This window comes from Lampetra fluviatilis, chromosome 46, assembly GCF_964198595.1.
Source record: "Lampetra fluviatilis chromosome 46, kcLamFluv1.1, whole genome shotgun sequence".
Taxonomy (NCBI): Eukaryota; Metazoa; Chordata; class Hyperoartia; order Petromyzontiformes; family Petromyzontidae; genus Lampetra; species Lampetra fluviatilis.
Window position 1 is genome coordinate 4,944,877 of NC_136320.1, and position 15,767 is coordinate 4,960,643.

The following is a 15,767-nucleotide window of genomic DNA, read 5'->3' on the forward strand; positions in this document are numbered from 1 at the left end:
GCGGCGTCCCAGGGGAGTCCAGGGCTCTAGCTAGACGATCTTCGGTCTTCAAGAGTTTACTTAAACATTCTGCCCTGAGCTCTCCGGCTCATCCCCTTATATCCCGAACCCCCCCGCTGGGGTCAGCACCCCCCCCCGGCTGCCCTGTGCGGACGTCGTTGCGAGCACCCTCCCGTGTGCTCACGAAGCCCCGCCCACTGTGCTAGTTTCCCGTTTGATCCCATACATACAGCTCCTCCGTAACACCCCTACACAGGGTACAGAACAGTTCACGCTAACACGGCGAGACGTGTAGACAGGCCGAACAAAGACCGAGGCACGTGGGTAGCATCTAGAAGCATCCAGCATCATCCCACTGCCTCGAGCGATGATGCTACGCCAAAGCAACCGTGCGACCGCTTATTCCAACTCGCGCGGCGTAGTTCCGTTTACTTAACCGCGTTACATCCAATATGCAGCCGCGTTATAAAAAACGTGTCCCCTAATACATTCGTCGCGTTATATCCGATTCGCGTGATGAAACCACGCGGCATTAAAGGAGAACAGACCGATACTGTCATTGAACATGATCAGATCGTGGAAGCGGAAATGAGTGGCCTGTTGAATGTCCTGCCACTGGCTCTCGGGTGCCCTGGTGGCGAGATGTTATCTGCCTCGCCTGGTATACAGGAGGTCTATGGGTTCGATCCTGACCACGACCATGGCTGTATATTTGGAGCTTGCATGCAGTGCCGGATTATCCTAGTAGCACAAGTAGCTACATATGCTACGGGCCCCGCACTTTCAAGGGCCCCGCGCTAAATGCTTTCAAGATATCAATTCCGGTTCAGTGATTCTGCACTTGCTCTATTACTATAGTACTATACCGTCTTAAACTTTTATGAACGACTGGGTGTTTAAGGTTAGTGATTTGTCGTATTATCTGGCTGTATAGCAAATGAAAAATACAATTACTTTACAATGCAAGTTACAAATTTGTGTTGTAGTATGTGTGTTTTTTTAAATTTAGGGCCCCTTTATAACAACATGCTACAGGCCCCGCACTAGCTGAATCCGGCACTGTTTGCATGTCTCTCTCACTCCCCGTGATTGTGTGGATTTTTATCCGGGTCCTCGGTTTTTTTTTAAACTACACATTAAGAGCGAACATCCACGCCTTCAGAATATCTGCCCGCTATAAATGTCCACATCACGCCGACCCCACTCTGTCGAGCTGTCATTCGTGATGCGTAGCTCAGTGCGCCTTACTTGGTAAGATAAAAAAAAACACTGTAGTTTATAGCAGTCAAGAGCAAGTTCCAAAGCCCGAATTCGCGCTACGGGGCGTTCCGCGCGTTTCCCCTCGCCGTGCGTGCCAAGGCGCTTATTGAATTACTGCCCCTCGTGTGCCAGCACCTCCCTAGGGACTCAGATGACGGAGATTCACCCCCTCGCTTTAATTCTCCAACTCCCGCGGAACGCCTGCCGCCCCCACGCCTACCCCCCAAATCCACGGTGGCTACCAGATGTTGACTACCTCTCCTGGTATACAGGAGGTCCGTGGGTTCGATCCCGACTCTGATGCCCGGTGTGTATATGGAGTGTGCGTGTCTCTCTCGCTGTTTTTCCCACGTGTCTCGCGTGGATTTTTCTCCGGCCCCACATCAAGTCGAATCAACATCACGCGTTTAGAGTATTTGGCTGCTATGAATGTCCACGTCGTGATGATAAAAAAGCCACTTCGGTGAGCTATCACTTGTGATAACCAGGTGGCCTGTGAGAAACAGAGGCACAAAGCCAGCTGAGTGGCCTTACCTGGTAAAATAAAACAATGTTTGTGAAGGCACGACTCTGCGACGGACATCTCGCCGAGATCTCCAGCGTGCAGCAACGTCAAGGAGACGGCGAGTTTGTGTGTGTGTGTGTCTATTTGTGTGTTTGTTTGTGTTTGTTTACATGAGAAGCATGCGCGTCGGTCACGCCTCGACTCCTGGGTGGTCAACCCTCATTCGGCTTTGGGTGTGTGGCGACCGATGACGAACTTCCTCCCGTTGACAACCTCTCAAGGCGTGCTGTGGTTGCTGCTGTTGTTGTTGTCGTCGTCGTTGCCCAATCACGCTCAGCTCTTTTCACACAACCACATTCGTTCAACCGCGGACTTCCAAACCGCTCTCTCGTTGTCGCTGCTAATTAGCGGACAGGCATCGTCCGGTGGCTGAGCTGCTGCCTGCGACACCGCGGGAAGACGGCTTGAGAAGTTGCGTGGAGGTGCCACGTGGAGCTGACGGCGTCGTGGAAACTGTTCGGGAGGAGAAGCGGACCGGGCTAGAAAGGCGTCGCGACGACAAATGATGACGACCGGTGGTGAGCAAGACTGGCGAGGCAGTGGCAGCCGAGGAACAGAACGCGTCGGAGAGAGAGAACAGTCGCCAATGAGATGGAGTCGATGTTTATCACAGGATTTGGGAGAGATTGCGATCACGGCTTAGGGGGGGGGGGAGGGGCGAGTGGGGCCCCTCATCCAGCAGTGGACTAATCATGGCTGCCGATGCTAACGATGCCCTCCTTAATGGGCACCCTGCACATTGTCATCACCAAAAGGCCAAGTTGGGTGACGCACACACGCGCGCCTCCTGCACCACATCTTGCGTGCATATTTTCGCGTGCATATCCTGAGCAGAAAGACAAAGATCCCCAGCAGAGCCTGTAACAGACTGTAGGGGCAAGTGCTGTTAGCGAGCAGCACTTACGAAGGCCGGCACGGCGCACGAGGGGGTCGGTGGCCAGTAATCACACCCGGCCGCCTTTGTCTCTCTAGTGGCGATGTTTCCTACACACCGCACCAGGTACTCTTTTGAGGCCGAGTCAACCTAGGGGGGGCCCAGGATCGGTTCATATATTCGTCACGGGTGTTGGCCGTCAGCCTACGCACACAAAAAAACGTTAGGTTTTTTTGCTTGTCCACCCCGCAGTTTAAAATGTGACATTTAAATCCCAGCGTCATGTTTTGACGTACAAACAAAAAAAAACCCGAGGCAGCGAGCGAAATTTGTGATGTTTTTTTTTCCTTCCTCATCGCCCTCGGCACGTGGCTTGCATTCCGCCCGCGAGAAAGAAAAAAAAACCCAATAGCACGGCTCCTAATTGTTTCAATGTGGTGGCCCCCACGGAACGCGTCTCATCCGAGACTCAACACTGAGGGCCCTTTTGTTGTGTGCGGGCTCGTGTGCATCGCGACACGCAGACGGTGGGGATCGCTTCGGCACGAGACAAAATCACCGCTCAGTAAGCGGGCGGCGTTGGAGGACTTCTCGTGACGAGACGAATGACAACACCTCGACCCTTCGCCGTCATCTGATGATTAACTAAAGACCACTCACGACTATTTTCTTCACGCAATACATCAGTCGCAAGGCACTGCTCAAAAGCGCGTATAATCATTGTGTTTAGCCACCAGCAGTGGGTCTCGGAGCAAGCAAACTGTGGGCCGGTTTTGACATGCAGTGTCTCATCAGCAGTCAGGCTTGCTTGAATCAATGCTGGTGATCCGCGCGGTGTGTTATCGCCTCTTTCTGTAAGACAAGGGGGACCCGAATGTTAACGCAAAACTATCTAACACTGTACATCACACAAACGAATTATTCGGCTGTGCCTGTGGAGAACGCTCACAACATCGATGACGCAACCTTCCCGTATTCGTCACGCAACTCGTACGGCCATAACTTGTCTTGTTTTTTTTCTTGGTTCTTTCGGTAAAGACACGTAGAATGGAAATAATAAAATAATAAAAATATAACATAATAAAATAATTCTCACGACGTTTCGGCCACAACGCAAGCAGCCTTCCTCAGGTGAAGAACAGGTCTGTCGAATGACACACCCTAGGCTTAGAGCGACTATTTAAGCTGGCATGGAGGGGCGAAGAGCGCCTTGACAAAAAAGAAATTGTCTTGTTTTCCTCTGACACGACCTCTCCGCTGGCACCGACTTCTGGGGAGTGCATCTGACCGAGAACAAACCGGCACGCGCCCTCATTTAGAGCACGAGAAGTTGTCTCAAAAAGTCGTCGCGCCTGCGATTCACGGGGTTTTCTTTTGAGGCGAGGGGAGGAGGATAAATAAAGGACATTGTCATTCGGATATCAGTCCGGTGTGATCGCAGGTGCCGTCACAAAAGAAGCAAGCCCCATGCTTTTGGGTCACATTGCAACGGCGCTGGATGAGGCCTTCCCCACGTGGTCATCGTGAACATACTTCACCACGCTGGCCAGAGGGGTCTCTGGTCGAGCGTAAGAACGCACGTGGGCTGCACGCGCACACGCACCTCTCAATTCGCGCGTGCGCGTGCCACTGGCGCTGTCGTGAAAGTATGAAGCTGCCTGCGTGTGCCGTTTAGAACTTGGGTATATTTTAATTAACATTTTTTTGTTGCCGCACCAGGCTCTTCACCGACATTTAAACCGGTTTTTTTTCTCCCAGAACAGCGCGGTGGAATTCTGCGTGCCGTAACATGGTTCGTATTAACGTATGACGCTCAACACGTGTGCCACTTCTTTTCCGCCCCCGCATCGCCGTGAAACATGCTCGAGTCTTCGGTGGCCGTTCTTTAACGAGATGCCGTTTTACGTGTTTAAATTCGGAACTTTGAACGGGCGGTGCGTGTTGGAATTAACTAATGTTTACACATCTTTGTCCACTGCTTGCCTAAGCATATGGAATGGATTATAGGAGTTGGCTCAGTGTGAGGAATTCGAGAAGAGAAATCGCACTCGAATTGTGTTTTCCATAAAGGCGCGGTACCAAAAGCTGCAAGCTGGAGTATTTTTTTGTATTTCCATGTGTGCGTGTATATATTGAAAAAATATCAAAGACTTCTCACCATCAGATGCTTTGCAAGAAGCATAGCACTGTGAAAGGAACCAGTGTTTCTGGAAGGCTCTCTCTCTCTCCCTGGGTTCATTCAGTCAGGTAGAGTAAACAAAAGTGCTCCCGGGGGAGAAATATCCCTCCTCCAGCTCAATGCCTCTTCACGAGTTAAACGCTGAGTCTGGGACAGAGCAGCACGGCTCTGTGGGCTCTCCCGCGGACCGCAACGCGATATAATGCGGACGCGACCGTGCGCGCGCAGTGGCTGAAGATGTGGAGCGTCCTACCGTTGATGCTCGCGCTCACGCTCACCACGGCCGAGCTGACCGGCTGGGACAGCCTCCTGCGGCAAGCCAAGCTGCGGCGGCGGCAGGCGGCGGCGGAGCCCGCGACCGCCGCCTCGCCCGGCGATGCGCCCTCCGGGGACGAGCGCGCGGATCGACTCGCCGAGAGGTTCGCCGCGAACGTCCGGCGGCTGCGGGACGCCGGGCGCGGCCTGGAGCTCGTCTTCCTGCTGGACGAGTCGTCCGGCGTGCGCGCCGCGGACCTCGCCGGCGAGCTGCGGCGCGTCCAGAAGCTGCTGGCGGATGTCCCCGCGGCGACCTCCGCCGCCCGAGTGGCCGTGGTGACCTTCTCGTCCAGGGTCGACGCTGCGCCGCTCGTGGATCTCGTCTCGCCTGCGCGCTGCCAGCGGCACGAGTGCCCCCGGGCGCACGCCGAGGTCCCCGGCGGCGGCGGCGGCACGCGCACCGAGGGTGCTCTCTTGCAGGCGGCGGTAAGGCAGCAGGCGTCAGGCGCGTCAAGCGCGTCGAGCGCAGACCTAACGCGAGACACGTGCGTCGCTTCGCGGTACGCGGGACGTGTTTTCCCGCGGTGTTGTTGTGATGGTCTCTTGGAGGACCGGCGTGGTGTTGACATGGTTGGGCTCTTTTTTTCGGATTAACAGCGAACACCAAAGTAAAACAACATTTGGATTGCGACCTCCCCCACCACTAATGTTATGTTTTGTATTCGACCCATTTCGTGACCACGTATTGACGAGCACCGCTTTGTGGCGGTGCTGTGGGGTGACTGGCCCCTTTTACTCACTTGGGAGTCGACAACTTTTGATCGCTATTTGGCTTCTTAATCTGTGCAAATGGAAGATGCAATTTTGTGCTGTGGGGTGACTGGCCCTGCCATAAGAGTATGGAATTTTGACCTCTGTTTCCAAACTGTAAATTGAAACATATTGATGACTCTCAACTCCATATCGATTGCTCTAAATGGAAGGCCTCCGAGCCTGATAATTTGCAAAGCCTTTGACTAACGATGCTTTATTATTATTATTATCGTCTGCTCATCTTGCCGAGCCAGGCAACAGTTGCCTCTTCAGCAGCGTGAAGAGAGGGCCTTGAGACCACCGTCTCGGGCGCCGGGCCAGGTTGCACCAGTTGGAGTGTGCCGCACGGGCTGTCAATGACCGCGTCCACAGGGTGGGCCGTGGTCCACGTCTCCCCCATGTGTAGAGGGAGGTTGCCTGCAGATACGCTCTAGTAAGGGACCGGTTGAAACTAGAAAACATGAGGATTTTATTTATTTTACCCGGTAAGGCCCACTGAGCTATATGGCGCTTTTTCAGAAGCGACCTGGCCACAAATGATAGCTCAACGAATTGACTTATCATGTAGAAATGTATAGCAGCCAAATACTCTTAGCAAATGTTTCTAAATGTGGAGGGAAAAATCGGTGGACCCGGGAAAAAATTCACGGGACCACGGGGAGAGAGACACGCAAACTCCGAATATACAGGCATCAGGGTCAAGATCGAACCCACTACCTCCTATATACCAGGTAAGGTAGTTAACATCTCGCCACCGTGAGCAGAACCCAAGACAGAGGCTTGGCAGATCGAAAGCCAGGAGAGACGAACGGTGTGGCCGGCAATCAGGAAGTGGTTCTGAACGCATTCGGTGAGACCGTTCCTCGCGCCAACCTTGGCGTCACACCGACAGGTCCCAGCGTGGCCGGCACTTTCAGTCCACGCGCGATGATGTCTCGATGACAAGCGGGCGTCGAACAGGGCCAGGTGGAGCGGGAGACCCGCCGTATCCGCACGAATCTTTTCGACCATCGTGGCCACTGCCTCCTCGCTACGAATGCGAGGGAGGAGCGACGTTTCCCCCGTGCCACGGCAGCCGAGGCAGCGGCGTGAGTCGAAGCATCGTCCCTCTGACGGTGCCGGTGGCCGCACGTACGTTGAACGTCTTTCGCACCGCGTGCGTAGCCAGTGGGGGTCCCGAGGTCCTCATACATCGGCGGCCTCTTACAAAAGTGGCCGCACGATCGAGGCGCCCTCCGCCCGCTTCCACCCGCGTTGTCTGCCGGCCGCCCCGCAGCTCTCCGCCACGGGTGTCGCCCCGCAGGAAATCCTGCGGCACTCGGGCGAGAACTCGACGGCGGCCGTCTTCTTGGTGAGCGACGGGCACTGGGCGGGCGGCGGAGACCCGCGGGGCGCGGCGGCGGCGCTGCGCGCACGCGGGGCCGAGGTCTTCACCGTCGGCGTCAGGAGCGGGAACGTCCGCGGGCTCGGCGAGATGGCCTCGGCACCCACCAGCGAACACTGCTACCTCTTGGACGACTTCGAGGAGTTCGAGGCGCTGGCTTACAGAGCCCTGCACAACGGTGAGATGCCGCGGGACGATGGAATGAATGGGCGTAGATTTAGCTTGCTTTTTGTTGTTGTTGTTTTAAATTATGAATCTTGAACGAAGAGAGCGTGCGCACGAAGGAGTTGTGCGGCGAACGGAATAACTTCGAGAGGTCGACCGCGGATGGAGGAGATGGAGCAGCGAAGCCACTTCGTGTGCAGGGTGCTCGGTGGATCGTCGCAGGATCGTGAGCGGGTGGTGCCGGGCTTTTGGAGGCCGTCATCCAGCAGTGGATGGACTGTATGATGATGAAATGTATGGTGTTCATGAATGTACGGTGTGCCTTAACAAAGACGGTCATGGCGCGCCTTCAGGTGCGCTTCTGCTTCTGCGGCCGTCTGGAACGCTCTTCCGATATTCGGACGTCACTGGAGCTATGCACTTTTAAATCTGGACTGAAAACTCATTTGTTTAGAACAGCTTTTAATGTTTCGTTGGTCGTCCTTCCTCCGCACCTCCGATTAGCCCGGTTGGCTCGGTATGGTGCGTCAGTAGAACTCTTCTTAGGTTTTTTCGGTAAAGTCACGTGACTTTACCGAAAAAACCTAAGAAGATGATTCCTTGCAGTCACGAAAGCTTCAAATCTAGAATCAGTAGAACTCACTCGCACAGGGTACGAAGAAGGTCCGACCGTACGAGTCTCATCGCTCTGCATCCTCGCGGATCTGCCACGGTGTTGGCAAATGACACCGAGAGGGTCCAAGGTGTTCCCCGTCTGCTCAGCCGTGATTCTTTATAATGTTTCTGCTTTGTTGTGAAGATCACTCAAAGATTTTGTAGAAACAAAACAAACACAAGTACAGTGTATCTGTAATAATGGCTTCCTTTCAACTTCACACGGTCAAACGGCTGCCTAATCGCATTGCTGCACGAGTGGATGAGCGGATACTGGAGTGGTGGAACAGCGGTTAGGGCACTGCCCGATAAATACGGCGACCTGAGTTCGATTCCCAGCCACGGCTAGCATCAGTGGCGAGCGATATCTGAACAGGCCAGTGGCCTCCGTCAGACCATATCGTGTACCAACCCACACCCACCATTGTGAGGCATCGTCCAAAACCCCCCAATGCCATGAGGACTTTAACCATCACTGGATGAGACAAAGGGCTGTAAATAAATTATTAATACCATTCTTACATCTTGTGAAAGTTGTGGCAACAGTTGCAACACGCTGCACAGCTACGGGGGAAGCAGCGGCCCCGTGGGTTGGGCACGTGTGCTATGAACCGGGCAAGCCGCGTTTGCTTTCATCCCACGGCGAACATCTGTGGGGGAGTGACGTCTGAAGCCGGCGCAGGTCATCCGCCACTGCTTCATCAAAGCCACACCGACCAGCGTGGTGAAGTATGGTCAAACAAGCCCCTACGCCAACAAACAACGACGGTCACCGCATGGCGCAGCGCTTTCAGATGCGCTTCTGCGGCCGTCTGGAACGCTCTTGCTTCCGGTATTAGGAAGCCACTGGGGCTGTGCACTTTTAAATCATCAAGATTGAAAACTCATTTCTTTAGAAATGCTTTTGCGTTTCGTTTGTTGTCCTTCCCCCTGCACTTCCGATTAGTGCGGTTGACTACATGAAGTGCAAAAGAAGCTCAACATACAACATACATACATACAACATACGTACAACTACATACATACAGCATACATGCATGCAAAGATCCCCCGTGTAGCCTGTAACAGGCTGTTGGGGCAAGTGCCGTTAACGAGCACCAATGAAGGCCGGCAAGGCACACGAGGGGGTGGGTGGCCAGCACCACACGCGGTCACCTTTGTTTCCCCAGTGACGACGTTCACACATCGCACCAAGCACTCATTTGAGGTTCAACATACATCCATACAACATGCATGTCCAACCGTGCTCGGGGAGGGCTTCCTGAGGTGACTGGCACTGTTGCCAGTGCAGCTCCCAGAATGCCCTCGCTAATAAGACAATCGGAGTCGTTCGAGTCTTTGCAGCCCTGACTTGAGAACTCACCTCCGTAGCAAGCTGGACACTATCACCGAATTCTGGCAGTGTAGCCTGCAAGTTCTCTTCACTTGCCGGCTTTCCATACACCTTACAACTGTCAATTATGATGATAAGTGTGCATTATCAAGACATCGATGATCGGTGCGGGTTGGTTAAACGAGCAAATAGTGGTGGTAGCGGATCTCTGTTGATGCCTCTGATCCAACGGTGGAAATTCCGCATCTCCGTGGCAGAGGCCAGTCTGTCTGTCCGTCACACAGCCGTCGTTGATTTGACTGGGTGGGCCCCGTGGCAAAGTTCCGGCCTGGCAATGGGAAAGTTGGAAATTTAAATCCCAATTGGGGGGTGGAGCGAGGGGGGGGGTATCACAGTGCATCTTTCTGTGGGTCAATGTAATGAGGACAACGTTGTGGGATGTCGGCGGTTGTTCATGAAAGCGTTGGTGTTGAGAACAAGATTTTGTTGGAGCTTTCATGATGTTTGTTATCAAGGCAGATTTATTTTCCTCTCCCAAGTTGCGTTTCTATTTGGAGGTGGCTGTGTTTTAAGTTAACGTGGCAAATATTTGACTTTTGGGGATAGGTCCCGCTGCTTCTTCACCCATGCTTTTTCAGGAGTGTTTATCTGGGATATTGACTTTGGAGGGAGAGCTCAATGCTTTGCCGTTATAGCAGCGTGAAAAACTATAATTCTATCTTTACAAAAATACGTCTCCCGTGGTCGGAAAAAAGTGAAATTAGCAGCAAGGGATACAGAGACGAACAAGCATTTTAAACGCTAACCAAACCGAAATGACGCATCTTCACTGGTCGGATGCAATCGCGTTCATTGCTCATGATATTAACAAGAACATCTTCCACCGGCCTGTTGCACACATTCTTTGCAGAATCTTTGTACAAACAGTGGCTGTGAGTGGCTGGCGGCCCCTGCGTGAGTGACTGATGCTCATACTAAAGCACGTTCCCCCATGGACTCAAGAAAACTAAACATATTTTTTTCCCTCCATCTTCTCGTTCTGGCGGGCAGTTGAGGTCATTGAGGTTTGAGGAGTAAGAAAAAGGGACTGCAGAGATCTCTCTGCCTGTTAACAATTTTTTTTCAATGACGCGGACCTCGCGCACGGATCGGTAGCACGCGGGCGCTGGCCGAGCAACTGAATCGTGAAGCCGAAGGTCGCTCGCCGGGGGAAACGAATCGCCCTGCTTGGGATCGCCGTCCAAGGACAGAAAGGGGAACGCGTAACATCGGAGAGACGACGAACGCAGCGTAGGGACGTCGTTTCGACGGCGAGAAAAGAAAGAAAGCAGCCTTTCGTCTCGACACGCCGTCGCTGGCGGCGTCTGAGATGAACCACGGGGTGTCCACCGCAGCGATGGAGCGAAGAGACGAGATTGCGTGCGGGACATTTTGTCGCGTGTACGTTGAACGTCTTTCGCACCGTACGTAGCCAACCATGCTGATTGTTCGAGATTACATACAGAATCGCCAGATGTCCAAATAGCGCTCCCCAGCGAGACGGACTCTGCTGTCACGGGACCGCGAGGCATTGCGATGACAATCCAAGCACCCGGTGTTGCCAAACATTCCAATTCAGGATCCTCCTGACGGAGTCTTCACACTCCGCGATGCTTCCCCGGGTGAAGTTCGCACAACGCTTCGCTGGAGATTACGCCCAGCTCCAATCTCCAGCGAGAAGCCGTGAGCAAATCTTGCCAAAAATTTCGCTTGCGTTTTAACATTCCTCCGGTGTTGCTGAAACCCCAAATCAATTGCCACATTTGCCCACGTGACAAATTGATTCGAACGGCTCTGCCGGGTGGTGGACGGTCATACTTGAATGCAATTTACATCACGCCTACAACAGAAACGAATTATGAATACTTGCATTGGTTGTAAAAGCCTCCTGTGAGAGAGAGAGAGAGAGGTAAACAATTGGATTGGGGAACACGTGCAGGCGAAAGACATTATTACAGCTGATCATCGATTATCCGGCTGCTTCCGACATTATCCGGCTGTGGTCCCGGGCTGATCCGGCGAACCCGGCAACACCGCCCCGGCCATCGGCAGCGTGTGCGTGACACAAACAAAGTAGCCACGCTTGATGTCAGTGTCGATTATTATACACGGTGCATTATACACTACATACATCTTCGACAATGAAAACACTGCACGTGTTTACATCACCCCGTGACGCAGAGTCTTCGAGATTGGAGTGGTGCAGTAAATACAGTGACTTTTTTCAAGTAGGATGTCTATTTGTATGTTTAGTTATGCAACTTTCAGGGAGTAAAATCATTAAAAATACTTTTTTCAAAATACAACACCTAACAACATTATGTCAAACAAGAATGTGCTAAAATAAACTATTTTAAATTATGATTTAGGAGTGATTATATATCCAGCGTTTTTGAATATCTGGTGTACCCCCCAAAGCCACCGGATAATCGATGATCTTATGCTAATCGATGATCCAATGTTAATAATACCGTAAAAGAGAAGTAAGTGGGCTCCGGTAGGACACTGCTCCAAAGGGGATGATGGCCAATGGCCAAAGGAGGATCGGGGGGATGAATTCGGCTCATGTCCAGGTGCCGAGTGGATGGTTGCATCGTAGAAGTGAGAGAGACGTTGACGACTTGGGGAGGCCTCCATCCAGTGTATCGAGTGACTCCTGTGCCGCGTGGCTCCCACACCGGAGAGCACACGGAGCGCTGCTGTCCGCACGTGCGCGCGCGAGGCTGGAGGGAAGCTGCCGTCACCCGAAGGCCACGTGTGTGTCTCGTGTGTGTGTTGTGTGTGTGTCTCGTGTGTGTGTTGTGTGTGTGTGTCTCGTGTGTGTCGTGTGTGTCATAAATCATCTCAGTCAGTCAACCCATGGCACCAGCTGGATTTGTCTCGTGACCTCCCTGCCAGCGGCTATGACCCGAGTTCGATTCCCGCTCACGGCCAACACCAGTCAAGGTTATCTGAACCGGGTACTGGGCCTCCCCTAGGTCGACTCATCCTCAAATGAGTACCTGGTGCGGTGTAAAAACATCGCCACTATGGAGACAAAGGCGGCCGGGCGTGATGCTGGCCAGCCACCCCCTCGTGTGCCGTGCCGGCTTTCACAGGCGCGAATCGCTAACAGCACTTGCCCCTACAGTCTGTTAAGGCTACACGGGGGATCTATGTCTTTGTCGTAAACATGGGGCGCACGCAGTGTGGAGCGGTGGTTGTGCGAAAGGCCGCGGCGTGAAAGGGTTTTCACCGAGAGGGGCGCATTGGGAAGAACAAGTGCCGTTGTGTTTAGTCCCGACTCGCGTGTCTCCATGTATATCTAAAACAAGTGACTTGGTGGACAGCCTATGCCACATTTCACAGCAATTACATCCAGTGTGTGGATGTTATAATAATTTGATCGGTCCTGGAAGCGTTTACATTTATTTCTCAGAACCATGTTGGGGGCCAGGCAAGGAAGGGGGGTTACTCGGTTGAAACAACATTCAACAAGGAGGGGGTGGGGGTTCACAGTAGTAGCCACACGCTCCTCTCTCCATCTCTCAGTGTCATCCCCACAGCTGTCAACACACACGAGGTTTACCCCGTATTGTTGTGCAGGGAAATTGAGTTGCCAGGTCCTTATGGCCCACAGCCGTCTCCATACGGGCAACTTTTTTTCGTCAATTTATTTGTGTTTCTCCTTGTGACGATGTGACTTAGCAGGATGAACGTTGAGATGTGTAAGGGGCACGCGGTGACCAATAAGGTCTGACTTGGTGTGTAATGGGGTAGGGGGCACTGATAAGAGGTTGACAGGTTTGCATTCCCAGCGTGCGTCTGTCCGTGATTGCTAATGCCCCTTTGCAGTTTTTGTACCATCCCCCCCCCCCCGCGAATAGCCGAGTTTCCGATCCTATGCCATAGCAGGTGGTAGTACAGCACTGGGTGAGTATGCACATTGTTTGTATCGAGTACTTTCGTCCTAACAAATTGCCGCGGCAATACCTTTTCGTAGCTTGTAAACAGACCAAAGCAAAACTCCCTGATCCAGGTAGTCACCGACATTAATACATTCCTGCGGAGGGAGCTGGTAGGAACGTTGGGTTGCTCGGTCAATGGCCAGGGTCAACGGCGGCGTGGTGTATTCCGCAAATATGCCCGACTGTGAGGGCGGGCACAAGCCGGCGTGAGTAGGTTAAACGTTGAGTTTTATAAGGGCACCACGGGGTGACCAGCCCCTCCCCACCCAGCCCCACCCCTCCCACCCCCCACCCAGCCCCACCCTCCCCACCCAGCCCCTCCCCACCCTCCCCACCCAGCCCCTCCCCACCCAGCCCCACCCTCCCCACCCAGCCCCTCCCTGCACGACGGACACAATAATCCCCTGTGGGCTGGTGTAACCTGGCGGTTCCTACCAGTAAGACATTTATTGTAAGACTGAGCTTGGCATTTTCCAGAACAGTCCATTGAGGTGGAGATACATTGTACATGAGGCAGAAACCCCCAAAGTTATTATACTGCAGCCAGCAGCAGGGTCATAACTGCCAAACACAGATGCTGCAGACATTCATAACGGTGCAATAGCAGCCTGTCATTCTACAAAGCCCATTACCGGTAGGTAAAATGTTGACTTAAAGCTTTCGTGACTGCAGGAATTCATATTCTTTGGGTCTTTCGGTAACGTCACGTAGGTAGGTTGTGATGGGACTTTGTACTCTGCTAATGGAGCTGCTCATGGTGCCGTTATTCATATGCCACCTTAAAAACTGTAACCCCAACTGTTCATCGTTAAATGTCTACTACAATGTATTTCTTACCAGGCCCCATGGTGAGGTCTCCGACTCTGATTTTGCAAGTTTATCTCTCCGTCCTCTCAATGTATGCACTGCGAAGGGCCGCTGCCCGAAACGTCATCTGTTATTATTATTATTATCATCATCATCATATACGTTTCCTTTTAAGGCCGCACGGTGTTAATGACGAACGGGTCGATTTTGTTTGCTGTTTGTGCTTTGCGCTGGCGTGCCACTGTCAATGCAGCAGCAGCAGCAGCATCACCAAATTACACTGGACAACAAAAACAAAATTCTGGCCTGGACTTTTGCAGTTGTTTTAGACTAATTTCAGGGTGCTGATTCCAAATCTAATCTAAGATTTGCTCTATCACATCTCATTTTATGCTATCGGCATACCCTATTTTCATTGATTTTACCCGAAATGAACTCTGTCACTTATGATTGCAAGTTGTTGCGAGTCAGTGACTGCTTTAGTGTTAAAATATGGTGCTGTATTTTTAGGATAGTGTGTTTATAATATCCTTTTATGTAGATATCCACATTTATTTAATATTTTTCTTCTGCAGTTTTTATTGAAAATGCAATATTTGATATCTCAAAAACCTGATGTGATGGACAAAAACTGATGCCAAATTTGGAATGAGCACCCCAAAATTACCTTACAACTGTTGGAATACCTCATGCCAGAAAAAGTGTGTTGACCAGTGCAATCGGTGGCATTTTCCCGCTAACTTCCACCAGCTCGTGCAGGAGGTTCACACAGGGTGACAGCAGAGGTACAAGTTTTCCAGGAATGTCTCCGCGTCTCTGATGTGTTCTTATTTTCTGTACCGTAATGAAAACATGCATGCATTTATGCATGTTGAACTCCTTTGCCATTGTACAGAGCGAAAGCGTGCTGCTGGGTGAAGTGCCAACTGGGTAATGAAACGCGCGAGGCACGGGCCTTGCTCGTGCGCCAACCACAGACGACTGTTACTGGATTTCCAATGTGGGGTTCTGGAAGAATGATTTCGGCTTATTGGAGACACCACGTGGGCTGCGATGTTTAATGGCACTGTCGTTGTTGTTCGACGTCAACCTCAGATGTGAAAAGTAGGAGAAGAAGATTTGACTTAAATTTTTGATTTAAAGCTTTCGTGACTGCAGGGATTCATCTTCTTGGTTCTTTCGGTAAAGTCACGTAGAAGGGAAGTAATAAAATAATACAAATAAAACATAATAAAATAATTCTCACGACGTTTCGGCCACAACGCAAGCAGCCCTCCTCAGGTAAAGACCAGGTCTGTCGGGGAGACAGCGTCTGAATGAATGAAGATTTGACTGTTGAGAAAAGTAAGTGGGCTTGGGAAGGGCACTACGCTACGAGGGATTTCTACGGCTGAGGGACAGGGCCGGTGATGGAATATTAGCCAAAGGTGGGAATCGGCACCCTCCATACAAAGTGCGTCGGCAACGCCATGGCGATAACAATCCCCATACT

The 15,767-nt window shown here is 52.1% G+C and overlaps 1 protein-coding gene across 1 annotated transcript in view; it reads left to right on the forward strand.

The window, feature by feature from the left end:
- The first annotated feature begins 5,130 nt into the window (after nucleotides 1-5,130).
- LOC144947583 (sushi, von Willebrand factor type A, EGF and pentraxin domain-containing protein 1-like) overlaps nucleotides 5,131-15,767 on the forward strand; it is a 48,356-nt gene continuing 37,719 nt past the window's right edge. The window contains exons 1-2 of the mRNA XM_078876795.1: nucleotides 5,131-5,619; nucleotides 7,250-7,508. Coding sequence (XP_078732921.1) covers nucleotides 5,137-5,619; nucleotides 7,250-7,508 — 742 coding nt within the window. The 5' untranslated portion in view covers nucleotides 5,131-5,136. The remainder of the gene's footprint in view (nucleotides 5,620-7,249; nucleotides 7,509-15,767) is intronic.